This window comes from Pteropus medius, unplaced genomic scaffold, assembly GCF_902729225.1.
Source record: "Pteropus medius unplaced genomic scaffold, Ma_sr-lr_union100, whole genome shotgun sequence".
Classification (NCBI taxonomy): domain Eukaryota; kingdom Metazoa; phylum Chordata; class Mammalia; order Chiroptera; family Pteropodidae; genus Pteropus; species Pteropus medius.
In genome coordinates this window covers 10,199,014-10,226,325 of record NW_024349519.1, presented here as the reverse complement: position 1 = coordinate 10,226,325, position 27,312 = coordinate 10,199,014, and the positions used below count along the sequence as shown (strand labels likewise).

The window sequence follows — 27,312 nt, the reverse complement described above, 5'->3', positions numbered from 1 at the left end:
AAAAAAACTGTAAAAGAACACATACATTATGAAACTACTCTGTAAAAATTTAAAATACTAAATCTTGTTTATGGAGATTTAGGTGCCACATTAGTCATTGAATCAAAAGGCCGAACACTAATTTTAAGATATTTTTAAACAGCTGTATAATATGGCTATTGGGGTAAAAAAAAAAATCCTTTTCTTTATCCTGTCTTTGGAGACTTGCAAATTAAACTAACAAAAAACAGATTAGCAAAAAAAAAAGATAGAGTTTACTCATATGTGTGCTCACAGAGAAAGTGTCTCCAAAAAATGGCTAGGATTTAGAGTTTATATTCCATCTTAACAGGGAAAGGGGGTGGGGTTAAAAGGATACTTATAGAAAAACAAATGACTTAGTAAAGACAAGAATGGGCCTTTCGGAGAGTAGATAGCAGGTATGATGATCTTATGACAGTATTTGTTTATACAATTTCTCATTTGACTTCTCCAGTGATAGGAGTGATCTCTACTGGTGTGGGAAGTCTTCTCTGAAGGGGGTTTGATGACAGGTGAATCCTTTTGGAAGGCTCTGCTTTTAGGCAGATTGGTGGTGGGTGGGGGGGATGTTCAGACAAATCCTCTTTTATATGAGTTGATTTTCAAGTATCTTCAGCTCAAAATAACTTTTATGGCACAGTAGTATCCTTTTCTGGATCCCTTCATGGATCCAGAAAAATATGATGGCAAGAGAATAAGCAATCCTGGTAGGAATATTAGTCAGACATGAAAATTCTAAAAAATATCACTTTACATTGATAAACTTTCAGTCTTCATCCAAAATAAGACCATCCTTAAATGTGTTAGAAGCTAAAACTTCTGGAAAATAAGAACTTTCATTGGAAATAAAATGGGTTTTTATTTTAAAGCATACTTTTTATCTTCTACTCTATCAGTTTTTCTTTACTCTGGAAATAAAGAGGTAAAGACAAAAAAAAATTCATGGAAATACTTAATTGATAATAAGGCACTGGTTGTCTGCTGGGTTTAAAAATAATTTCTGAGGATAATATAAAAAATTAGTTAACATGATCTTTATAGATATTTTCAAATTACCTCTAATTTCTTGGCACAAGGTCCACTAACAAGCGCAACCACACCATTGTCAGATACCTAAGCAAAGGAAAAAACAATACAGCACATAAATGAAGATGATGGAAGTAAAATTTTCTAAAAATTATTCATCATTTAGATATAGTTTTATTGTCTCCTATTCAGCAAATGTGTTTTAACCACACATACCTTCCACCCTTACTTAAAATAATGTGCAGAATGTGCCAAATTATATTGCAATTACTTAGCCACCAAAGCATGAACTGGTCAACAATTTTGCCAACAAAGATAATTATGTTCTTTTGATGAGTCATTGAAAATACTGGGCAAAAACATACAGTTTCCATATTTCAAGTCTGTATTTTATTTACCTGAGTAGCTGAAAAATCAACGGACTGCAAAAATAAGCAGTTTTCTCCTAATGCATGTAAGGACACATCAGTAATTCCTAAGCAGCCACCTAAATCAATGATCTTTAGCAGCCGGCAATTGCGTGCAAGAGCAAGGACTCCCTCATCAGTGAGATTGCAGCATCTTTTCAAAGAAGCTTCATGCAGAAATGAACAAGATGAAGCCACAGCTTTTATTCCTGGGGAAAACACAATTGTGTATTAATGAGCTATACATGTATATATGAAAGAAATGTGACTGATTTGCATTTTAGCAATCACTGGTACTGATACATGCATTTGTATGATAGTCTTTTTCAAAGTAGTCCATCTGTGAGGATATACTTATTTTCCAGTAATGCTGTCATTCCAAAGTCTTTGGAATGTTGTAGGAATTCTCTACACAGTCTGTAGTATATTCTCCAGAATATCTGCATTTAACAGTAAGCCTTTATTGTTTATGAATAGAGAGTACATTGGCTTTTAGGAAATAGCCAAGTCATTCATGACCAAATTAGGTAACTAAATAGGAAATGATTCTCCTTTTTGTTAAAACAAAAGTTTTAAAGTAATAAAATTATTTTTCTTATGGACTCTGAAGAGAAATCAGTTAAATTGACCAACTGCCTGAAGTAATAGTTTCCATGCCTATCCTTAGGCATCATATCTATGTCTATGTATTCTCTCTTCTCCCTTTTCTACTGTCATGCTCCTTTTGTCACCCTGAATCAATCTTACTGAGGAGCAAGAAAAGAGAAGTCCTTAAATCCAATTAACTGATGCAAATGCACGTTGGACATGGATATATAATGTGCCACATAAATAAAAGAGTGCTTTGGGGATCCTGAGCCCTTCAATCATGAACAAACATTATAATACTGTGAAAAGAATTTTGTGGAAAAAATACACCAAAAGGGAGATGGGAATTTTATGTGTAGGTCATTTTTATTGTTTTCTATAACTTATTTTATTCATCATTGTCCAACATGAAAAGTTCTTTTTAGTGAGTTATTACTTGTGCAAACATTAAAAAATTTATGCTTTTTGTTGTTCAGGCCAGGATGCTTCCCAGTGGGGGCTGGGAAGGGTGCGGGGGCTAGGTGAGGTAGAAGAAAAAAATAAAATAAAAACTCATGCTTCTTTGCAATATTATGAATATCCTAACTTGCTAACCAAGATGATTGCAATATAGAGCCAACTATCCACAAAATTTTCCAGAAACTTAGCCAACTAAGTCCCTCTTTCTTATATTCAAGAAAAAGGTAAAAAAAAAAACCAACCTATTTTTTTTAAAAAAAGATAAAAATCCACTAATTCATGTAATAGTGACGCTGAAAAATGTAGTCGTCTGGCCATGAAAACCTATGCATTGTACAGACTGATAGGAGAGTGCCTAGTAAGTTTAATCTGATAATTTTCTGTTATAATATTGCATCAAAAAAGCTGTAACAAAGTATGAACTAGTCATTTCTTGTTCCACTATACCAGGCAAAATATTTAAAATACAGAAGTATCCAACTATGTTTATTTTAAATGTTTAAACTACAAGATAGTGACTTACCCAGTGTATTTCTTAACTCTCAGCCCTGTTTACAAGCAAGAATTCTAAATTGGGTTCGTTACCTTAGTTTGAATATTTTTATTGATATAGTTTCTATTTCTTTGACATCTTCATATTCTCTTTTGACATATTTCCCCCCTTTTTTTCCTCCAAAATTATACCAGATGGTGAACAGTAATCTACGAATTCATTCGGTGTTAATAAACATACCTTTTGTAGTTATAGAAATTCTGTTTTCTTTTGAGGAATTTAAATTTAATTTCTTCAGTTTTCTGCAGTTACACAGGTGCAGGAGAGCAGTATCTGAAATATCACAGCTCCGTAGATCTAGAGTTTGGACTTCAGGATGTAAAATCTGTAATAAATACATGTTTTGAAAAGTCCATTTTTCCAATAAATATGTTTATTTCACATTCAGTGTTTTGGTGGTCATAACAAATAGTGAATGAAAAATACAGCAAAGAATATAGAAACATGTCTGTATGGAAAGATACAAAAAGCAGAAAAAAGCCAAGCCTACTTACATCTTGAAGTGCACCTTCTAGTGCCCCTAAGTCTTTATTGGAACACACAGAATGTTGAGAACAAATGGCTGGTACAGAGAAAAGTCCCACTAGACCTGAGAAGCAGAATCGGGGTGGTGAGGTGCTTATCCTCTTCCAGTAATTCCTGCTTATTATTAGAGATTCCAGCCGTATGCCTCTTTGCTCAGCAGGTATGAGTCTTTAATCACTTATACAACAAATGATTATAGGGTGGGTATTAATATTGCTTATCTAGAACATTTACCTCCTTCATTCTTATTTTCGGGAGCTAGTAAAAATAAACCCAGTATTATCGAATGTTTACTCAGGTCAACAAGTAGCATATCAATTTCAAAGCATTCTGAACTCTCTTTTTGGGGTTATTTTACTTTTACTTATTTTTTCCCAAAATATAAATGGCTTTACTTTTCTGAATATAAAAATAATGTATTATTATTGTAAAACAGTCAAACATATAGAAAAATTATAAAAATGATAATAACTATTTCTCTTTATTGGGCACTTACCAGGAAGGATATATGTTATTTAATTCTCTCCCTCCCTCTCCCTCTCTCTTCCGCCCCTCCCTCTCCCTCTCCCTCTCCCTCACCCTCTTCCTCTCCCTCTCCCTCTTTCTCTCTCTCATACACATACCCCTGACATACTGACATTTTATAAATGAGGAAATTGAGACATCCAGAGCTTAAACAGCAACACAAAGTACACAGCCAAAAAAGGAGCAGAACTACACTTGGAAACCAGATCCTTCTAATTCCAAAAGGCTTTTAACCACTATAACTAAAATTATGCATAATACCAACACCCAAAGGAAAACATAATACTAGTTTTGATTTTTCTGAGTTTTTAAAAACATTCTTTCAAGAAAAAATGGAATCGGATTATATATACTTATAAAATGAGCATGTTTTACAAAAATAATTTACTATAGTTGCATACTATTCCATTCTATGCATGCACCATAACTTATTAAATGCATCCTACACTGGCAAACACTTAAGTTGAACATTTAGGCTGATTCAGGAGGCAATATAGTATAGTGATTAAGAACACATACTCTAGAGGCAGACCGCCTGCATTTCAAACCTATGAGTGTGATCAAGCTCTGTTTTTTATTTGTTTTTGTTTTGTTTGCGCCTCACTATCCTCATTAAAATGGGGATAATATTTTGTGAGAAATAAAGGTGGCTTGCTTATAATATATGCAGTATATAACTATCAACTATTTCTATTATTATGAATGACATGATGAACGTACTTGTGTACTTTCCCAATTATTATTTTCTTGAGATTAATACCAGAAGTAAATGGTAATTCTGTGAGATGATGGACATGCTAACTAACCCTACTGTGCTAATTATTTTGCAATATATGAGTATATTGAATCATCATCTGTGTTTTATACTTTAAACTTATATAATGTCATGTCAATAATATCTCAATAAAACTGGAAAAAAATACCAGAAGTAAAATTGTTGAGTCAATGGTAAGCAAAAATTTAAGACTTTTGATAGTTAATGACAAACTATCCTCCTAAAAGGATTTTATCAATTTCTGCTTTCTTAAGCAGGGTATAAAAGCAACAGTTCCCCACACTATTGTCAACGCTGATTATTATTATTTTTTAAGTCTCTGCCAAACTACGACTTTTGTTTCTAATAAGGTTAAATATTCTTTCATATGTTATTGGTGATTTATATTTCTTTTCTTTGAGTATTTCCTGATTCTTCTACTTTAGCATATGTTTGATTTTTCTTATTGGTTGGTGGAGATTTTTTAAATTGTCAAGATAAAAAAAAACGCACAGAATTTCGTACATATTGCAAATGTTTTGCCTGGTTTGTTACTTGATTTTGCTTCTTTTTTTTCTTCTTGACATAAAGCAGCTCACATTTTGACATAATCAAATACATCAATCTTTTTCTTCTTGGTTTCTAACTTAGGTGTCGTCAGTCAGTTTTGACCAAAAACTGCAAACAGAAGCTTTACTTGGGGTCCTTAGAAATTACAATTCTAAACTTATGAATTTGGGTAGAAATGCAACTGTATTCCAAGAGGGAAAGAAAGAGACAGAGTTTATGAAGACAGAAAAAGTGGGGGCTTCCAAAGGGGTTACACAGTTTTTTTGAAAGAGCTGTGATTGGTGCTGACAAGCTGTCTTACACTGTGCTATACATGTTGCTTATGTCTATTGCCAGATGAAAATTTTATTTCCTAATAAAGAATTCAGTGATACAGAGCCAGAACAAAGCCAGGTCCCTATTCCTGTGGGCAGCCAGCTAAATACATCTGTCTAATCCCAATTTATAAGGTAATATTATGCCTATTCAAGGATTTTATATTTTGTTTCAGAACCTCAAGCTGTTGTATTATTTTACCTGATTCGCTGACATGGAGACAACAATCCTCTCCAAATAGCGCACAAGTACCATCTTGTTGGGTGGCTAACACATCTACAGCTCTGGTTTTGTAGTACTACCTCAGCCAGACTATCAATCATTTCTTGTTGTTCTCCAAAGGCAGTAACTGTAGCATTCTATGATTGTGCTACAAGAATAGAAAGAATTCTGATAGGCTTTTCTAATTTGGCTACTTCAAACCAAGAAAGGAAAGCTCTAGCAAGGCATGCCCAAAGCCTTGCTCATTTATAATGTGTGGAAAGAGGATCGAAAAGACCATACCTGATATTCCAATTCCATTTGGTTTGTTTTGGTCAAAGTTTCTAGACAAAAGAGCCTGGATTGGGGATAAAAGCAGAGGAAGGAAGTCTTTCTGGTGACAATATCAGTTAGTAACTTCGCCATCAGCTTGGCAAGGTGGCATATATTTGGGTGCCACGTGAGAAAAAGCACCCAGTGCCCTCAAGTGACAGCATGTAATTAGGCCCTTCAATCCAAACTCTGAGGGAAGTATTAAGCCTTACTTCTGAGGCAGGGACTTCATGTCCTCCCTATGTTGGATGTTCGTAATAGCCATCAATGCAGAAGACATTAAAGTCATCATAAGACTTAACATGAGAGGGATTAAAAGAGCACTTGCAGATTCTATATATTTGAGTCAGGATTGAAAGATTAGCATGGGTTTTGTTCCAAACTTTGGGGATGGGATTCCCTAAGAAACAGATTTCATTTGTTTTTCACCAAATATGAGATTTTTAAAATCTAGTCCCTAAGTAGTATTCAAGAGTGGGAAGACATCTGCTTTTCAGGATTGAGTGGTATTATTCCCTGAATTTCCCCCTATTACATAGGCATTATAAGAAGTAACACTGTAATCACTTATGGCCAATTCAGGTGTGAACTCACAGTCATCTGAATCAAATAGAGTGTAGTTATACATTTTTAAAGGGACATAACCCAAGATTCTGCCTGAACCATTTGTATTTTCAAAACAGATAAGTTTTAAGTAAGTCCAGATTGTATTTATGGGTATTCTCTTGTGGGTTGGAGGTACCTTACAGATAGATTTGGCTATAGGAAGGTCACATGTTAGGTTTTGTAAGCTTTCAAGGCTTAGGGGCGAAGACATTAATTCTGGATCATCATGAGTATGGTTAGCTTGGGTGCATATCAAAGTCAGTTAAACTGGCATTGTTGGATAATCACTGTATGGTGGCAGCAAAAGAGTGTTGAAAGGCAAATAAGGTTGTCATTGCAGCAAGCAGACATAAGAATCTGAATATGTTCATCTTGAAATTAGACTAAAGAGCTAGGATAAGAAAGGTTGTTTTATCAAGAGTTTTGTTCATGTAAAAATTAGGCAATGATTACAATGTAATTAGAAAATGAAACAAAGGTGGTCCAAGGGAAGACCAGGAATAAAGCTACTGGGTGGAATCAAGTATGACTGGCCTGGTCCAGGGTCTTGAGAGAGCTATCTACATCAGGTGTCATCTGCTTCAATCTCAGAATGAAAATTCTAGTGGTGGCCTTCGGTTGTTTAGAGATTTTCAGCTTAAGCTCTCCAACAGGCTGAGATGACCACTCAGGTGTGGGTGTCCTTTTTAAGTGAAAAACATGAATCCATGAGTCAATATGCTTAAGCTTAGCAGCACAAGGATTAGTTAGTAATACCTGATAAGGCCCTTTCCATCGGGGGCGAAGGGCATCTTTATGGAGATGGCATTTCCAATAGACATAATCTTGGGGGTGGAGACCTTGAGGCAGATCTTCTCCCAGGAGCGCGCTATGGAAAGATTGCTCTATGAGCTATGAGTTAGTCTCAAGGGCACCTATGAGTTCTTTACAGCAGAGCAGGACGTCTCCTTTTAGCAATGCATGTTCATATATCCCTCGATCTAATCTCATGGATCTGCTGGTAATGATTTCAAAAGGAGAAACAGTCTTTGTTTGCTAAAGGGAGTAGAGCTTAGGTTGAGTGACACCAAGGGAAGAGCCTTACACCAAGGCAGATTAAAAGTCTCTACAAGTTTTGCTATTTTGAGTTTTGGTCATCCTATTAGTCCATCCTACAAGACCAGAAAACTAGGGATGATAAACACAATGAAAATGTTGCAAAATCAGCTAGATCTAGAAACAGACTGTATAATTTGTCCTGTGAAAGGAGTTCTCTGGTCTCTGTGGAGCTCCAAGGTCATTCCCCAGGTGTGGGAGATCTTTCCTAGGGTATTTTACATACTATTGAGGCTGTGACTTTGCAGGATGGCAATGCTTCCACCCAATGAGAAAACCTGTAAGTCATTACTAACACATATTCGTATCCTTGAGAAGCAGGCAACTAAATAAAGTCCATTTCCCATACCTCAAAGGGTCTAAAGGCAAGGGAGTTTTATAGAATTGAAGTTTTTCTTTAGATACCTATGTTCTTTTTTTTGCTAGTTCTTATAACCAAGAGATGCTTCAGAGGGTAAGCAGAGGACAAGGTCATCTATGTAGAGTAAAAGGGTGGACCGATAAGGGATATCTGCCTTTAAAATTTGGGAAAAGTAAATCAGCTTTCAATGTAGTTCTGAGGCATTACTGTCCAAGCATACTGTTCTTCCCATGTGAAAGAAAATAAAAATTGGCTTTCAGAATCAACATAAATGCTTTTAAAAAAAAAAAGAAGAAGAAGAAAGGAAGAAGGAGAAAAGGAGGAGGAGGAGAAGGAGAAGGAGAAGGAGAAGGAGAAGGAGAAGGAGAAGAAGGAGAAGGAGAAGAGGGAGAAGAAGAAAGCACTACAAAGAGCTGTAACCAAACAGAATTTACTTTTCAGTGGTATGGCTGAGAGTAAGGTATGAAGGTTAGGCACAGTTGGGTACCTAGGTATGATTACATTATTTATGGCTCTTAGATCTTGAGCAAATCTCCATCTCCTTCCGGGAGGTATTTTTAACAGGTTGGATAGAAGTATTACAAGGGCTTGTGCAGGGAAAGATGAGGCCTTGTTTGAGATATTTTCAATGATAGGTTTGCTTCCTTGAATGGTCTCTGCATTAGAGGGTACAGATAGATGCTGGGCAAAGGTTTATTTTTGTCAATTTGAATTTTCATTGCTAGTATGGAATGAATGCAACCAATGTCCATGGCATTTTTTGACTAAAGTTCATTTGGAATGGAATCTAAAAGAAGGTTTGGATCATTTAAGGTAACTGAAAAAACTGGAATAGTTATGAATGAGTCCATAGATGAGTCCTCTTGAAGGTCTTTAGAAGCTCAAGATGTAAGCATATTTTCCCCTTCTGAAAGATGAAAATATAGGTTTTGTGAAATTCAAGAAAGTCTCGTCCTAGGAGATGAAAAGAGACAGAGAGAACTAAAAGAAATCAGTAGGTTCCTTGAAAAGGTCCAAATTGAAAAGGAATTGGAATGGATCTGGAGATAATCATGGGCCGATTGGAAACTCTTACCATTTGTATGGTTTCAGTACTCTCAGGAAGAGAAATGGAGGCTGGCGGGGTTAAGAACTGATAAGGTGGTAAGGTGGCTCTGATATCCATCAGAGACCTAGTTATCTCATTCTCATTAGATCAATTTTTCCTAAGAAATTAGTTAGGAACATGGGGAAAATCCCTTTTTAATCCCGGAGCAACCCTATTGCTGAGAAAACTGCGGTATTTCCCTGAGGGGGATTCACAAATTCTATGAGCTGTTGGCCTTGTAATTGCCTTTTGAGCTCTATATAATCTTTTTTCTAATACCCAGGCCTTTTGCAATAACTACAAACACCTTTAAATGGTGGTTTGCCTTGGGGACCCTGAGAAGAGAATTTAGCCATCAATTGTTATAATTGTAGGTTTATTACTCCAGTTGCCTAAATTTGGGCATTTAGGGCTGTGTAGCTTTCTGTTTTCTTTTTATATAGCCCAGGAGAGTTTCTGAGCATAGTTTCCTAAGTCATGAGTTTGCATGGTGTCCCAATTAAGTTGTAATTTTTTTAACCTGTTGTTCAAGTTTGTTTTGTAGGCCCTTAACAAAGAATGAATTAAAAAGCATTGAGGTGTCATCAATGACTTCATCTAGGCTGAAATACTGTTTAAACACCTTTTCAAATCTATCAAAGTAATCAAAAACAGTTTCATCAGGTTTTTGAATACATTTTAAAGTTTTCTTCCAATCAGTAACTCAAGGAAAAGCCTGAGGTATCTTTTCATAAAGCTGTTTAGACAACTTTGAACCTGAGTTCATGGCTTTTTGTCCTTGAAAGTAGTTGTTCATAGGGTTTTTCCATCCCACTTTGGTCCTTCTCCTACAAGCAGGTGGATAAGCTGATAGAGGTCAGAGAACTCTGGCTCATATGTTTGAACAGTGAGCAGAAATTCTTAAGCAAACCCAATGAGGTCCTCTTTGGGATTAGGAAAATATTTAGTAATGGCACAGAGCTCAGCTTTAGTCCATGGGATATTAGAAATAAGAGGCTCTCATCCAGGGCCAGGCCTATCTGATGGCTTGACTTTAAATGAGGTGGTAAGAGTAGGGTGTGTCTAATGGAACCTCAGGTTCATCATTATGAAAAAAAAGGGGGAGTTCAGTGAGTGAAGGATAAAGATGGAGAGGAAAGGCAAGCAGCAAAGGTGCAGAGGTGTAGATTAGGAGACACTAGAAGTTTCCTCAAGTTTAGCAAGCTTCTGAGATAACTGGGAATTTGCTTTGGTTAATTTAGAATCTGTGGAATGAAGCAACTTTTGAATCACTTGTACATTTGGAGGCCTCAAAACGCCAATTAAAATACTCTTCCTACAAGGTTGCTTATTTGTAGCCTTTTTTCAACTTACTATTCAGAGAGACTGAATTAGGGATTTCAAAAGAGCTCCAAGTTGACCAGTTTAACTGTAAACTGTCCTAAGTAATTATGGTCCAGTAAGACAGAAATTTGCAAGATGAGGAGGGCTTATAATTTTTATACACAGATCCAGCACAAGTTCTAGAAGGCAGCTTTTCAGCAGCCATTCCCTTAGAAAGTGAGCTTTCTATTTTGCAAGAGTAATTACTCACCAGACAGGCATTTTAAGTTCCATAGACAAAGCCACCAGGGAGATGACAGAGTGCATTGGACTCTTGTTGGTACCTTAATCAAATCAACAGAGGCACCGGAAAAGGAGGCAAGTCACTCTGGATCCCATTTCTCTGATACCATGTAATGTCAATTAATTTTGACCAAGAACTGCAAAGCAAACAGAAGCTTTATTTGGGGTCTTTAGAAATTGCAATCTGCACACACAGATTTGAGTAGAAACTCAACTGTGTTCTGAGGGGGAAAGAAAGAGACAAAGTTTATAAAAATAGAAAAAGGGGGGCTTGTAAACGGGTTACTCAAATTGTTTTGAAAGAGTTGTGATTGGTGCTAGCAAGCCAACTTACATTGTGCTATACATGATTATTGCTTAGTCTATTGCTAAGTGACAATTTTATTTCTTAATGGAGAGTTCAGTGATGCAGAACCTGTTTCTAGAACCATATCAGAATACAGCCATTTGTGGTTTTGCCTAGTTCAAAAGTTCAATTTCATATGTAGGGAGGGTATGTTGGCTCAGCTTCCTGGAGGCCTCCTGGCTCCATTTTAGATTGCTCTCTTGAGAGTATCAACTCCACTTTGCTATTTTTTTCTTTCATAGTGTCATGTTTAAAAAGGCCTTCACCATCCAGAGACTATAAAAAGATTTAGGAAATATTACAAAAAAAAGCGATCCAAAGAGGTGTGCAACTTTGCAACAGATGTTAGATTTGGCTTTTATAAATAGTTTCATAAACGGCACTCTTGTAAGGATGGAGATTGGAGGGAGAGCACCGAGGAAAATTATACTTTTGTTTTTTCTATCTCATTCATCCCCTTAAGCCCATTTCTATTCAGGTAAAATTAGGTTTAAATAAATGTTAAAGATTGCCATAAAACAAAAATTTAAGTCACTAAAATATAGACTAAAGGGATAGAATGAAATGGAGATGATAGGAAAGAGGAAACTCATGTTTTCTGTAGTGTCGTAATGTTTCATCTGTTAAGTCGTGCATAAATTATATACATCCATAGAACCATCAACAATAAGAATGTGAAAGTATTATTCTACCTCCATAGAGCCAAGCAGACTACAACACTAAAATGTCTATGTTTAAATGCAAGCTAACATGAAGAAAATAAAGCATTAAAGGTGCATCAGGTTAATGCAGAAGAAACCCTAAGGCGCACTGAAGCACAATTACAATGTGAAGTCACAAGAATAGTCATATGCTGGAGTGCTGTCATCAGAGTTTGCTTCCTTTTGATCACAGGCTTTGGGCAGAATGTGTGGTAAAGACAACAATTAGTACATTAGTCCCCTTTATCTGTGGTTTCACCGGTTTTTGGTACCTGTGGTCAACCATGATCCAAAAATATAAAATGGAAAATGCCAGAAATAATTCGGTAAGTTTTAAATTGTGCACTCTTCTGGGTAACATTATGAAATCTCACACTGTCCTGTTCCATCCTGCCTGGGATGTGAATCCCAGTATTCACATCCACTGTATTCACACTGTATATGCCACCTCCCCATTAGCCACTCAAAAGCCATCTCAGTTATCAGACTGACCATTAGTCCTTATTTTACTTAATAATGGCCCCAAAGCACAAAAGCAGTGAAGCTGGCAACTCAGGTGTGCCAGAGAGGAGCTGTAAAGTACTTCCTTTAAGTGAAAAGGTATATACATATAGGAAAATAACATAGTATATATAGGGTTCATTGTTAGCCACAGTTTCAGGCATCTACTGGGAACCCTGGAACATATCTCTTACAGATAAGGAGAGACAATTGTAGTTCTAGTCTCTATAGAAAGTGATGATGGCTACAAATCCATTTTACAGTAAGAGAACTGAGGCTCGATGTCAGAAAGAGTGACAAAGGTAGGATTTTAATTCAGGTTGGAGGCCCTTACTATATTTACTGCCTTATAGAATAGCCAATTTAGCTTTGTTGTAGGAAAGGGGAATAACTGCAAATTAGCAAGTGTGAGGAATCCAGAAGAATGAGAAGAGTTTAAAGAAGTCATTTTTAACTGCTGATTGTTATCCAAGAATGGATAAAATCAATTTAATAGGCTACGATTGACATTTTTAAAGAAAATAAGACATAATAGAATAAAATACAGAATATCCAAGTATACTGCACACAGTATAGCGAGTCCTCACTTAACATCATCAATAGGTTCTGTGACTTTAAGCCAATGACATATGACATATAACAAAACCAATTTTACCACAGGCTAATTGATACAAACAAGAGTTAAGTTCCAATGGCATCTCATCAACATTATAACAGAAGGATGTTATTCGAAGACCTGCTGTGTTGTTACACCTGAGTGTGCTTTGTGTACTAGAGTCATGATGTAACATATATTTCTTACTATGGGTCTTTTTTTTTTTTGGCCAATTGTTTATTCATACTGCATTTTACTTTTTATTTTTTTCCAGTTTTATTGAGGTATAATTAATCAAAAAGTTTAAGACTTTTTGAAAACACAGAGATCAATGGTGCTGGTACTATAAAGACAAGGAAAGTAACTGAATCCATAGCAGGACATTTTTAGGGAGCTATTACATATAAACATTTTGATTATGAGAAGATAAAAAGAATGCTGATGCTTTATTATATTTTAAAATTATTACTAATTGTACTACATACCATTGCTCTAGAAATCTGAAACCATACCCAAACAGTAAAATATAATATGCTTGCTTTACAGTTAGTTGTACATACTCTTACCTCACTTATATTTGAATCTGTTATCTGCCCCTGCAGGCTCATTATTTTAATCAGTCTATCTTTTATGTTGGGAGGCAAAGGCTTAATGTCTGTGATATATCTGGAAATATTCTTCATGAAGCACCAAAGGCATCTAAAATAAAAATATAATATAGTAAATTATACTGTACCAGTACTGATTCTTAATATTTGTTTAATGCTGTTTGTTAAACACTTAGTCCTTTCATAAAGAGGATGTACATTTTACATTAATATCTATAAATTAAGGTTCATAAGATTCGAAAGCCTAGTCTGTGTTCAGTTATGAAAAAGTTGCTCTTCCTCTTAGAAGAGTGATTTTTAACTGAGGTGATTTTAACTTTTTTCTCAGCATACCTCATTTACTAAAATGCATTCTAAATGACCAAAAAAGCATTTTTTCTAAATCAGTCTCTTTAATGCCTAAGACATAAGATTTCAGTCACATATTCCTAAATAAACATTAAACTAGGACCTACTAATTGACAAATTTTATCTGTTAATCCATCATTCTTGTTTTCATTATTTTTCTTAAAAATTATGCAGGTAAGGAAATCACTAGAGAAAGAACTATAACTACAAAGATTCCAAATCACAGAGATAAACTTAGTGTATATGCATAAAGTAGAGTTATCACAGCAAGCAACAATCAAGACCTATACGACCAACATATCTCATACGTGGCCTGAAATTCCAATTATCTGAGAAACTCATGTTTTAAACAAATACATGTAAATCTTATTTAATTCCTGCCTGCAAATACCCCTACATATACACAATTTTACATTAATGAATAAATGTGGCCATTCACTTGATTTTTTTGTTTTTTTAGTAGAATATTTTTTCTTTTCCTCTTTTGGTTGTCTCTGCCTTTCCCTCTCTTATCCTTCCCCCTTCCATTAGTTTAATTCCTCATACTAACTTAGTATATGTTTATTTTTCTCTGTGCTTATACAGATACACACATACCCACACATACATTTAAAAGATGAGAGGAAATCATTGTTTCCTTAAATAGCAGCATTCTATTCTCACTTTTCTACATCTCGTTTTATTTGATAGCTTATGAAATTCTTCAAAGCATCAAGTATAATTTTAGTTCACCTTTAATAGCTATCCAATATTGCACAGTGTGGATAATTTATTTAGTCATTCTTCCATTGATAAGCATTCCACCATTTCAAGGATATGTTAACATATGTTGTCAGATTGTTTTCCAGGAACTCTGTTAATACTTCATTATTCTGTCATCTGTGTTGTAGGGTTCCCTTTCATCTACATCCATCAAGCAGTAGGTATTATTGTTCATTTTATTCATTTTTTCCATTTATTTCCATTATCTCCATTTTCCAATTCTATCCCCCATCACTCCAGCAAACCACTCTAATGTCTAATGTGTATTCTTCTGTTGTATTTGTCCGTTAAACACGATTGTTGTATGCATGTATTTCTAACTCATGTATGTCATAGATTTGTATAGTTTTTCACTCAGCACTATGTTTTTAAGATCTACCTATTCTTAAATGCTGGAAGATCTTATGGGTGAAAAGTAGCATGTCATTATTACTTTAATTTGTATTTCTCTAATTATTAGTAAACTTAACATTTTTTCATGAATTTGCTACCTGGATGTGCTTTTCTCTAAATTGTCTATATATAGCCTTTGTCTAGTTTGCTATTTTTTGACTTAAATTTGTAAGTGTTGCTTTTGTTGCCAAATACATGATTGACTTTGCACATACTCTATATTCAGAGACTGTATATTCTCTATTTGAGAGATGTAATGTTCTATTACATATATGTATCTAAATATCTCTGTGTATGTACACATATGTGCAAACAAATTTATTATACAAGTATATATGATTGTTAATAGTATTATTTAATTCTTCTATGTTCTTATATTTTCTACTGAATCTGTAGAACACTTAGTTTGCAATACTTGTATTTTGAAAGTTTTCCTTTCATCTGTACTAGTTTTTGCTAGTTTATGAGCATTACTGTTTTAAAATGAAAAATAAATACAGAAAAATGAAATTGATATAAATTCGTGTACCCAAAATCTAGAATTTTAAAATGTTACTACTTTATCATATTGTATCAGACATCCTTCTTAGAACTTAAAACATTTCAAATAAAATTAAAGCCTCCTTTTGAACACCTACTCAAACTTACTCTTTTTATCTCCCTTTGCAGAGGCAACTACTACCCTGAAGTTTTTAAGTTTCTGTCCATGATTTTATTATACATTTAATAACTAAACATGTAAAAATAAATCCACAAATAACATAGAGTTGGCTTTCTATATTGGTAAAATGCAAACTAGTGTATTGTTTCTAACATGATTGACCTCCTCAATTGTCCATGTAATTGTGATATCATTTTTTATATTGTGTTAGTTGCATATTCATGATCATTACATCTTCCTGTGAAATATTTCTTTTATCACTGAGTAGTGTCTCTGTCTACCCATATTATTCACTTCAGAGTCTATTCAGTCTCGTTTTAATATTGTTCCACCATCTTCCTTTGGCTTTTTTTGTTAATATGTTTGTGAAATTCATCTGCATTCATGTAGATAGCTATAGTTTGTTTAGCTTGTTCATGTCCATTTTCACTGCTGCATTATATTCCATTCTTTGAACAATTTATCTATCTCTTCTACTGCCGATATACAGTTGGGTGGTTTACAATTTTTTACTATTCTGTATAATACTAATATAAATACTGTTGGACATGTCTTTTTGTGCACATGTATCTATGTTTCAGTTGGCTATATTTCTAGGAGAGCACATATTAGCTCATAGGGTATGCATACGCTAGCTTAATGCCAAACAGTTTTCCAAAGTGGTTATACTAATTCACAATCCTACCATCAGTAAATGAGAATTCCTGGAATCCATGTCAACACTTGACATTCTCACTCCTTTTAGTTTTAGCCAATTTAGTGAGTGTATAGTAGCAATGCAATGTGGCTTTAAATTATAGTCTCTGATTATTAATTTGAGCACATTCACAATTCTTTTTTTTCCCCCAAAAGTACAAAATGCTTTTTTTCATTAGTTAGTTACTTGTGAACTTGAGTATGCGAACTTTTTTCATTAGTTACTTGAGTATGGGGCTCATAAGAGAAACACTGATATTAAATATAAATGAAGATTGAACTGGTTGAAGTCTCCTTAATTTTCCTTTATTTTAAAAAAATTTTCAATTACAGTTGACATTCAATATTATTTTATATTAGTTTCAGGTGTTTAGCATTATGCTTAGACATTTATATAATTTACAAAGTGGTCCCCTGTTTAGTCTAGTACCCACCTATACATAATTATTACATTATTATTGACTATAGTTCTTATATTGTACTTTACATCTCTTTTGTAACTACCAATTTGTTCTTAATCCCTTCACCTTTCTTACCCAGCGCCCCAACCCCTCCCATCTGGCAACCATCAGTTTGCTGTCTATATCCATGAGTCTGTTTCTGTTTTGTTTGTTTGTTTATTTTATTCTTTAGATTCCACATATAAGTGAGATCATATGGTATTTGTCTGTCTCTGATTTAGTTCACTTAACATGACAACCTCTAGGTCTATATCTATGTTGTTGTAATTGGTTAAGATTTCATTCCTTTTTATGGTCAAGTTATATTCCATTATATATATGTACTACTTCTTCTTTAATCAATGGTCTATTGATGGACACTTAAGTTGCTTCCATATCTTGGCTATTGTAAATAATGCTGCAGTGAACATAGGGGTGCATATATCTTTTCGAATTACTGTTTTGGATTTCTTTGTATAAATAACCAAAAGTAGAATTGTTGGGTCATAAGGTAGTTCTATTTTTAAAAAATTAATTAATTATTTTTATGGTGACATTGGTTAATGAAATCCAATAAGTTTCAGCTGTACACTTTAACAGTAAGGCATATATATATATATTTACACTGTGTGTTCATCTCCCATAGTTAGATTTCTTTCTGTCACCACATATTTGACCCCCTACCCTCCGGTAACCACTAGTCTATAGTCCATGTCCATGAGTCTCTGTTTGTCCTGTTCATTTGTTGCTTTTAGGTTTATATCCCACTTGTAAGTGATATCATGTGATTTTCAACTTTTTCTGTCTGGCTTATTTTGCTGAGCATGATCATCTCAAGGTCCATCCATGTTGTCGCAAATGGCAGTATTTCACCTCTTTTTATGGCTGAGTAATAGTCTATTGTATATATGTACCATAGCTTCTTTAGCCAGTCATATATCGTAGGATACTTCGCTTGCTTCCATGTTCTGGCTACCATGAATAATGCTGCTATGAACATCGGTGTGCAAATATCTTTTTGGATATGAGTTTTCAAGTCTTTGGGGTAAATACCCAGTAGAAGGATTGCTGAATCATATGGTAGATCGATTCTTAGTTTTTTGACGAACCTCCATACTGTTTTCCATAGTGGCTGTACCAATGTGCAATCCCATCAACAGTACACGAGGGTTCTCTTTTCTCCACATCTTCACCAACAGTTGTTTGTTGATTTATTGAGAATAGCCATTCTGACAGGTGTGAAGTGATATTTCATTGTGGTTTTAATTTGTATTTCTCTGATGATTAGTGATGTTGAACATCTTTTCATATGTCTATTGGCCATCTGTATGTCCTCTTTGGAGAAATATCTATTTAGGTCCTCTAATTTTTAATTAGATTGTTTTGTTGTTTGATGTTGAGTTGTATGAGTTCTTTATAAATTTTGGATATTAACTTCTTATTGGATGTATCATTGGTGAATATCTCCTCCCAATCTATAGGTTGTCTCTTTGTCTTGCTGATTTCCTTTGCTATGCAAAAACTTTTTAGTTTGATGTAGTCCCGTTTTATTTTTTCTTTTGTTTCCCTTGCCAGCTGAAGTATATCAGAAAAAATATTACTAAGAGTAATATCAGAGTTTACTGCTTATGTTTTCTTCTAGAAGTTTTATGGTTTGGGGTCTTATATTTAAGTCAAGTCTTTAATCCATTTTGAACCTTTTCTTGTATACAATATAAGAAGGCAGTCTAGTTTTATTTTTTTGCATGTATCTGTCCAGTTTTTCCAATACTACTTATTGACTAGACTGTCTTTACTTCGTTGTATATTCTTTCCATAGGTTAATTGACCATATAGGCATGGGTTTATTTCTGGGCTCTTCATTCTGTTCCATTGATCTATGTGTCTGTTTTTATTACAGTACCATGCTGTTTTGATTACTAGAGCCTTGAATACAGTTTGATATCAGGTATTGTGATACCTCCAACTTTGTTTTTTTCTCAAGATTTCTATGGTTATTCTAAGTCTTTTGTGGTTCCATATAAATTTTAGGATTATTTATTCTAGTTTTGTGAAAAATGCCATTGGTATTTTGATAGGGATTGCTCTGAATCTATAGATGGCTTTGGGTAGTATAGACATTTTAACAATGTTAATTCTTCCTATCCATGAGCATGGGACACTTTCATTTATTTTCCAAGTACAGGTCTTTTACCTCCTTGGTTAAATTTATTCCTAAGTATTTTATTATTTCTTTGATGCAGTTGTAAATGGGATTGTTTTCTTAATTTCTCTTTCTGATAGTTTGTTATTGGTATATAAAAATGCAACTAATTTCTTAGTTAATTTTGTATAATGAGATTTTACTGAATTCATTTATCAGTTCCAATTGTTTTATTGGTAGAATTTTTAAGGTTCTCTCTATATAGTATCATATATTGAGATGTGCAAATAATGACAGTTTTACTTCTTCCTTTCTAATTTGGATGACTTTTATTTCTTTTTCTTGTCTGATTTCTGTGCTTAGGACATTCACATTTTCATTTCTTTATTGTTCAGTTAGATAGCCTCTTGTGGAGTATCTATTCAAATATCTTGCCAAGTTTTCTTTTCGGTTGACTGTTTTACTTGATGGTATGTAGGGGTTCCTCTTATATTCTGAACACGAGTCTTCTATTGGTTATATATGTTGCAAATATATCTCCCATGCTGTGAACTGCCTTTTTACTCTTAGTCTTTTTTTATTTTTCTGAAGAAAAATACATCTTAATGTAATCTAATATATCAGTGTTCTCTTTATGACAAGTATTTCTTGTGTCCTGTTATGAACTCTTTCATGTCCTAAGTTCATGAAGATATTCTATGTTTTCTTCTAGAAACAAAACCTATTTTTTGTTTTATCTTTCCCCTTTTGACTTACAAACTTCCAAGAACTGATTTTTGTATATGTCAAGAATTGTGCAGGGTACGAGAATTTGCCCTACTTACAGGCTTAAAAATTAGCCTATTACCATTTCATGAATGCTGGCAGAAGACATGAGATTGCTGGATCAGAGAAAAAGAACTTTATTACTCATGACAAGAACAGTAATGCAGAGCTTCATGTCTGTGTTGGTTCCTCATGCCCTACAAGTCCTACGGTGTAAGGTAAGTGGGTCCAGATGGATGCTCGCCCATGCAGCACTTTGTATTACAGGAGGGAAACACTGAGTTTGGGGGATTCACTACTTCTATAGCAAACTGAAGCAAGCTCACTCTTTTTTGAAAGGAGACAACACTTCACCCTTAAGGTTGCTTGCTGCAAATGCAACCTTGAGAAATGGCCTAGGTAAAGAATAATCAGGGCCCTGTATTCTTGGCATATCCAGCAAGAACGTGCAGGTCCATGGAAGAGTGCCTCTCAAAACTATCTACCCCAACATGTTCTTGGATGAACCCAAATATTTATATAACTGTATCACTCTGTCTGCTACTTAATTTGACCAACAGAGGCTGAACCAAATCTGTTCAATTTGTCTCTTAAAGCATTTAATGAAGGCTACTATCAACAGTGGGCCAAGTAGCAAGATAAAGCCATCCTGCAGTATGACCTCAATAGCACCCACCAAGGTCCCAGACTCAGCTAACTGTAAATAAGTATGGGAGAAAGGGAAACCAGTAGGTCTTATTTTAGATAGACAGGATGTATCAAAGTCCAGTGTTTTAGATTGTTAATTCAATGACTACATTTTTCTTTCCTGGAGCTTTTAATTAAAAAAAAAAAATCTGTTATTTTATCTGTATTCTTCCTTAAAGAGTAACTGTTCCTTCATTTTTGAACATTTCTAATATATTTGTTTAAACATACCTTTCAAATTGTTCTATCATCTGTAGTTCCTGAAGTGTCAATTCTATTTCCTGTTGAGTCTCTTTCATGCTATTTTTTTCCCTTACATGCTTTGTAAATTTTGACTGCTAACTCTTCTTTTCTAAAAGTAATTTTGTATGACAGTCGTATGTTGTTTGTGTTATGAAGGCATCCCCATGTGAAGGTTTGAATTTTATTTGTTTAAGGGCTGTGTCTTAGTCCATTCAGGCTATTAAAAAAAAAATACCACAGACTGGATAGTTTATACACAACAGAAATTTAATTCCTATAGTTCTAGATGCTGGAATTATGAGATCAGGGTGCCAGCATGGCTGGGTGAGGGTCCTCTTCTTGGTTCACAGCCAGAACTTTCTCTGTGTTCTCAGATGGTGGAAGGGACTAGGAATCTCTCTGGAGCCTCTTTTATAAAGGTATTAATCTCATTCATGGAGGTTCCACTGTTATGATTTAAATACCTCCCAAAGTCCCTAACTACTAATACCATTACCTTTTGGGGTTGGGACTTCAATTTATAAATCTGAGGGTTACAAAAACTTTCAAACCATAGCGACTCCATGAGTTTTCACAAATTCCAAAGCATAGTTAATGTTATTTATTCATCTTGAGGATTCTGCAACATATTCACAGTGAAAATTCAAATGATACAACTGTGCATATTAAAGTCAAGATAACAGTTTTTCCACAGGAATTCTACTTTTGGTTGGAACTTTATATCCTTGTCATTGAATGTGAGCTGCCCTGGAAGAGTGTGCTCTCAAGCTAGATGACTCTGAAGTAGAGGTGTATTATGAAGGGGCTGAGTAATAGAAGCTACCTACTGACCCTTCTCCCCACAAGCAGAAAGTAATCTCCCTGATTAGTCTAGTACCCACCTGGCACTATACATGGTAATTACAATATTATTGACTATATTCCCTATATTCCCTTTGCTGTACTTTATAATCCTGCCATAATATTTTCATTACTTTAAAATCTTGAACCCATTAGCAGTAACCTGCCAATCTTCCTCATCTCCCTCAGCCAAGGGAACTATCAATCTACTTCTGTCTCTCTAGATTAGCCTATTTTGCACATTTTACACAAATGGAATCATACGACATGTAGCCTTTTGTAACACATACTGGCATTTTGTTCCTTTTTGTTGCTAAATAATATTCCATTGTATAAATATGCTACTTTTTGTTTACCCATACATCAGTTTATGGACATTTGGATTGTTTCCACTTTTTGGCTATTATGGATAATGCTATTATAAACATTCATGTATAAATTTTGGGGTAAACATGTTGTTTTCATTTCTCTTGGGGACATATCTAGGAGTTCAATTGCTGGGTCACATAAACTGCTGGGTCATAGGATAATTTTATGTATACACTTTTGAGGAACTACCAAATTGTTTTCCAAAGTAGCTGTACCATTTTACACTCTGCCAGCAGTGTATGAAGGTTCTAATACTATCCTTTTCAACATTTGACATTATCTGTCTTTTTGGTTACAGCTATCCTAGTGGCTACGAAATAGTATCTCACTGTGGTTTTGATTTGCATTTCACTGATGGCTAATGGTGTTGAGCATCTCTGTATATGTTTGTTGGCCATTTGTGTATCATCTTTACAGAACTGCCTAGTCAGATCCTTTTTTCATTCTTAAGTTGTTTTGCTAGTTATAGGACTCTTAGCTGAGTTTTTAGTTCAGCACTTTGAATATGTCATCCCACTGTTTTCTGCCTCCATTATTTCTGGTGAGAAGTCCACTGTTAATCTTGTTTGGGTTCTCTTGTACATGTGTAATTTTTATTTTGTAGCTTTCAAGATTTTCTTCTGGCCTTTGGCTTCAGCCAATATTTTTACTATAATATTTCTATGTATAGATTACTTTGTGTTTACCTTACAAATTCACTGAGTTAATTTCAATTAATCGAGTTTCTTGGGTGGGTTGATTAATGTTTCTCATTAAATCTGACTTTTAGCTATTATCTTGTCAAAAAGATTTCTCTTCCTTTCTCTTCATTCTAGTACTCCCATTGCATGTATGTTGACATACTTAATGAGGTCTCATACTTGTCCAAGGTTCTGTTCCATTTTCTTTATCTTATTTTCTTTCTGTTCTTCAAATGCATACTTTCTATTGATTTATTTTCGAGTTCATTAATTCTTTCTTCTGCCAGTTCAAATCTTCTGTTGAGTCCCTCTAAAGTATTTTTAAAAATTTCAATTAATGCACTTTTTCAATTTCCATTTGGTTCTTTTTTTACATATAATTCCTATCTATTTAATGATATTCTCTACTTTATGAGACAATGTCATCATACCTTTCTTCTCTTATTTTCCTTTTTAAAAACTGAAGTGAATCTACAGCCATGCCACCCTGAACAAGACTGATCCTGTCTGATCTTGGAAGCTAAGCAGGGTCGGACCTGGTTAGTACTTGGATGGGAGACCACCTAGGAAGACAAGGTGCTATAGGCGTAAAAAATGAAAAATAAGGGATTGTAAGCTGACAAGGTCCTTGCAATCTGTGAGGTTAACCAAGGGTTGCCTTGCCTAAAAAATAAAAAATTAAAAATTAAAATTGAGGTGAAAATCACATAACATAAAATTAATCATTTAAAGTGTACAATTCAGTGGCATTTTGTACATTCACAATATTGTACAACAACCACCCCTATCTAGTACATTTTCATTAGCCCAAAAGAAAACCGTACCAATTAAAGAGTCAGTCCACATTCCTTTCTTCCACTAGTACCTGGCACTACCAACGTGCTTTCCGTTGCTATAGACTTATTTATTTCAGATATTTCATATAAGTAAATTCATACAATATGTAGCCTTTCATGTCTGGCTTCTTCCACTTAGCATAATGTTTCTAAGGTTCATTCATGTTGTAGCATGGACTGGTACTTTATTCCTTTTTACGGCTGAATGACATTTCATTTATTGTTTCATTTGGTGAATAACATTTTATTGTTTCATTTGGTGATGTATATTTTGGTTCTTTCCACCTTTTGACTATTGTGAATAGTGCTGCTATGAACATTTGTGTACAAGTTATTTGTTTATCTAGTTTCAATTCTGTTGGGTATATACTTAGAAGTGGAATTGCTCAGTAATGTAATTCTATGTTTAACTTTTTGAGGAAGTGCCAAACTGTTTTCCACTTGACTTCTTTAAGTATAGCTTTCTTTAGATCTCTGAACTAATTTATAATAGTTTCTTTGAAGTCTAACATCAGGGTCCTCTCAAAGAGTTTCTGTTGCCTGTTTTTTCCTCCTGTGTATGGATGGATCATACTTTGTTTCTTTGCTTATCTTGCAATGTTTTTTTGAAAACTGTTTAGATAATATAATGCAGTAAATCTAAATACAGATTCCCCCGCTCCTGACTTGTGATTGTTTACTTGTTTAGTGACATGGCAGGACTATTTTAGTGAAGTTTATTTCCCTCACTGTATGCAACTTCTGATGTTGCTCCTTGGTGGGCATAGCCTTGGACATAAGTATTGTCACCCTGGGATGACAGTGGTATTAGCTGGGCTCTCTTTGACTATCTCTTTCTTTGATTATTCTATTACGCCTCTATTGGTATCGCACCAAGCTGTTAGCCATCATTCATTGCAGATTGATTGCTCTAATGTTTTCAACACTGCCTGGGAGTATAAATTGCTCCAAAATGTCATCTAATTCACTTTGGACTCCTCTTTGGTTAGTTCCTAAGGTTTGTTCTGATCTCAAGACTCTTCTTAGATGTCTCTTTCCTGGGTTTTCTCTTGTAAACTTGTTGGCCTATGTTTAGCTTGCCTCTCACATGAAGCTATTAGCCTCTTTATAATTACTTAATATCAAAATCTCCATTGATTTTGAGAGTCCTTAGGCTTGAACTTCACCTGCCCTCTATTTCAAATAAAGTTAGTTTCTTGAGACTGTGGTATTCTTTGTTTTGCAGCTTGCCTCTCTCCCTGGAAAAACCTCTGAGCCACAATTTCAGAGCTGGGAGCAGGGATAATGATATGCTTCTCTCTGAATGACAACGCTGATTTAGGAGCAGGATGCTGGGCAATGGCCTCTGGTCTTCTTGACTTGCCTCTTCTAGGATAGAACTCTTTAGCCAAACTTATATTAGACAACTGCATAGCCTTAGATAACCTAACTGCCCAACAAGGAGGTACATGTGCTGTAACTTGTAAAAAAATGTTTACATGTAATAAATCAAGAATTGTTACCCCAAATCTAAAAGATCTTAAAGATCAGATACTAATCTTTCATCAAATAGGCAACACTTCTTCTACTGATGTATTTCATTGATTAAATCTCAGCTCCTGAGATTTTTTCAATCCTTGGCTATTATTATTCTCCCTACAATCATATTAACCTCCCTAGTGCATTGTAGCCTCTCAAGAGTTTTAAATGCCTTTCAGCAACCATTCACACATCCAATATTATCTACCAGGATTAGACAACTTGAAGCATTCAGTATCTCACCGCCCATGTCCAAGATGACTAGGCAACTATAGGTAACAGTGATTACATGACCATTGATCCCAATGACTACATCGACAGTGGTAGCGAGAGTAACAATATATTTGTTCACACTCTTAGCTTGCTGAATGACCAAGAGGGAGAAGCTTTTAAAATAAAATAAAATGGAGTCCAGGCTTGAAAATCCCACAAGCAAACCAAACCAGTTAGGACACATAAGTGAAACTTAATCTACTTTATTTCATGAACAAAGCAAAATTTAACAGGTTATCTCTTGTAAATACCTCTGATAACTTAAATAGTCTTCCTAAAATAGTATAGGATAATCACTTTTAAGAACTCCCTGCTGTTTGTAAACTCCTATTGGAATAACTATCGTTAAAGGTTAACAACTTCCTCGTTGTCACTTTATAAACCATCCTGTAACTACCTGTCTCTGAGCTACTTGTTTCTCTCTCAATGAAACATTCATATCAAGTAAAGCTCTCTGAAATTTCTTTTGACACTAGGTATCCCTCTAAGGACTTTACATAAGTTAAGTTTATTACTCGCTACAACTCCATGAGATAGGTACTGTTATACTAATTTTATAGATCGAGAACTCGGGCACAGAAAGAGAATGCTACTCTCCCATGGCCATACAGCTGGTGAATGGCAGAACTGGCAGTTGAACCCAACAATCGCAGTCAAGAATCCGTGCTGCCTCAAAGAATCAGTATTTATCCCAGTTATAGTGACTGGGTGAAACACCGCTGAAGGCTTTTGACAGCCCCACTTAGTGTTTGTTCCACCAAGGCCTTCAGCTCCCGTCACAAACAGGCCACTGCCAGGAACTACCGGGGCGTCGAGCTGTCAAGGATGCCTGGGAATTCGGACAAGGGCAGAAAACAGAGGGGCAGCCCACTTGGACACAACTGTCCTCACCGAGGGATGACAAATCAAGAATCTAGGAAGAGAAACAGCAGCGGGACCTCTACGGAGGTCGGGGGATGGGAAGGGGACAGAAGGGAGAGAGGCGCAGCCCCCTCCTCCCTCCAAGCGGGGGAGGTGCTGGGCCAGGGAGAAGGGGAGGTGGGGCAGGGTGGACTCACAGATCCAGGAGCTGACTGACTGGCCGCGGGTGGGGCATCGCGGCGGTTATCCAGGGCCTTTTCCGCGGTCCCAGGGCCGCCGGAACCAGCCAGAGACCGTCCTTCAACTCCCGCCCCTCACACAACGCCGTAGGACCTGGAGCATGGGTTTTTCCAGTGACTGCGGCGGGACCACGCCGGGACTGCAGAGCTAAAGAAAAGAAAACCCTCGAGGCGGAACCTCTGCGGGATTCACGGAAGGGGCTGGAGGGTGATAAAATATAGAGTAGCCCTATGCTCGCGTGAAGCACCACGGGAGTTGTAGTTCTTCCACTCAACCAGCGCCCGCTCGCGGCGGTTTCCCTGGAGATTTAGCCCCACACGCCGCCTGGCCTTGAACATCTGAAGTCCCATATTGTTGAAGAGGCGCAGCTCTTACTACAGGGATGCATTTGATGCAGGGCCATGCATTTGGCGGTACATATCGGAGAACCCTTTGGGTACAGACTCCATTAATTACGGGCATACAGCATTGTAGATGACCCGGGAGTGACTGCCCTTAACAAGTACTTTCTGTGAAGCGCACACGCTGAGCTACTTGCTTTCAATAACGAACGAACCGTATTAATTTAATCCTGTGAAGTAATTATTTAGCCTTATTTTACAGACAAGGACATTATATGTAAACAAGAAAAGCTCTAATAAGAATTTCATCATGGAAGTAGGGGTTTTATGTTCAAATCAGAAAGGATTCTACATGCCCACTGAGCACAGCCAGGAGGCTTTGGCTAGAAATAAAATGACAAAGAATTATTAAAGGGTCTTAGGCTATGCAAGTC

General features: G+C 35.6%; 1 protein-coding gene and 1 pseudogene across 2 annotated transcripts in view; one reads left to right on the top strand and one right to left on the bottom strand.

The window, feature by feature from the left end:
- The window catches only part of AMN1 (antagonist of mitotic exit network 1 homolog), a 38,615-nt gene extending 11,863 nt beyond the window's left edge, over nucleotides 1–26,752 (bottom strand). Inside the window, exons 1-5 of one of the 2 annotated variants that reach the window (XM_039882367.1) lie at nucleotides 26,495–26,752; nucleotides 13,741–13,873; nucleotides 3,235–3,379; nucleotides 1,446–1,663; nucleotides 1,078–1,134 (exon numbers count right to left, since the gene is read on the bottom strand). In XM_039882367.1, coding sequence (XP_039738301.1) covers nucleotides 1,078–1,134; nucleotides 1,446–1,663; nucleotides 3,235–3,379; nucleotides 13,741–13,873; nucleotides 26,495–26,532 — 591 coding nt within the window. In that variant the 5' untranslated portion in view covers nucleotides 26,533–26,752. Of the gene's footprint in view, nucleotides 1–1,077; nucleotides 1,135–1,445; nucleotides 1,664–3,234; nucleotides 3,380–13,740; nucleotides 13,874–23,240; nucleotides 23,284–26,494 lie in introns of those variants that run through there. The other variant, XM_039882366.1, reaches the window with a different exon arrangement.
- On the top strand, nucleotides 23,279–23,397 carry LOC120618744 (uncharacterized; annotated as a pseudogene).
- Nucleotides 26,753–27,312: the final 560 nt, after the last annotated feature.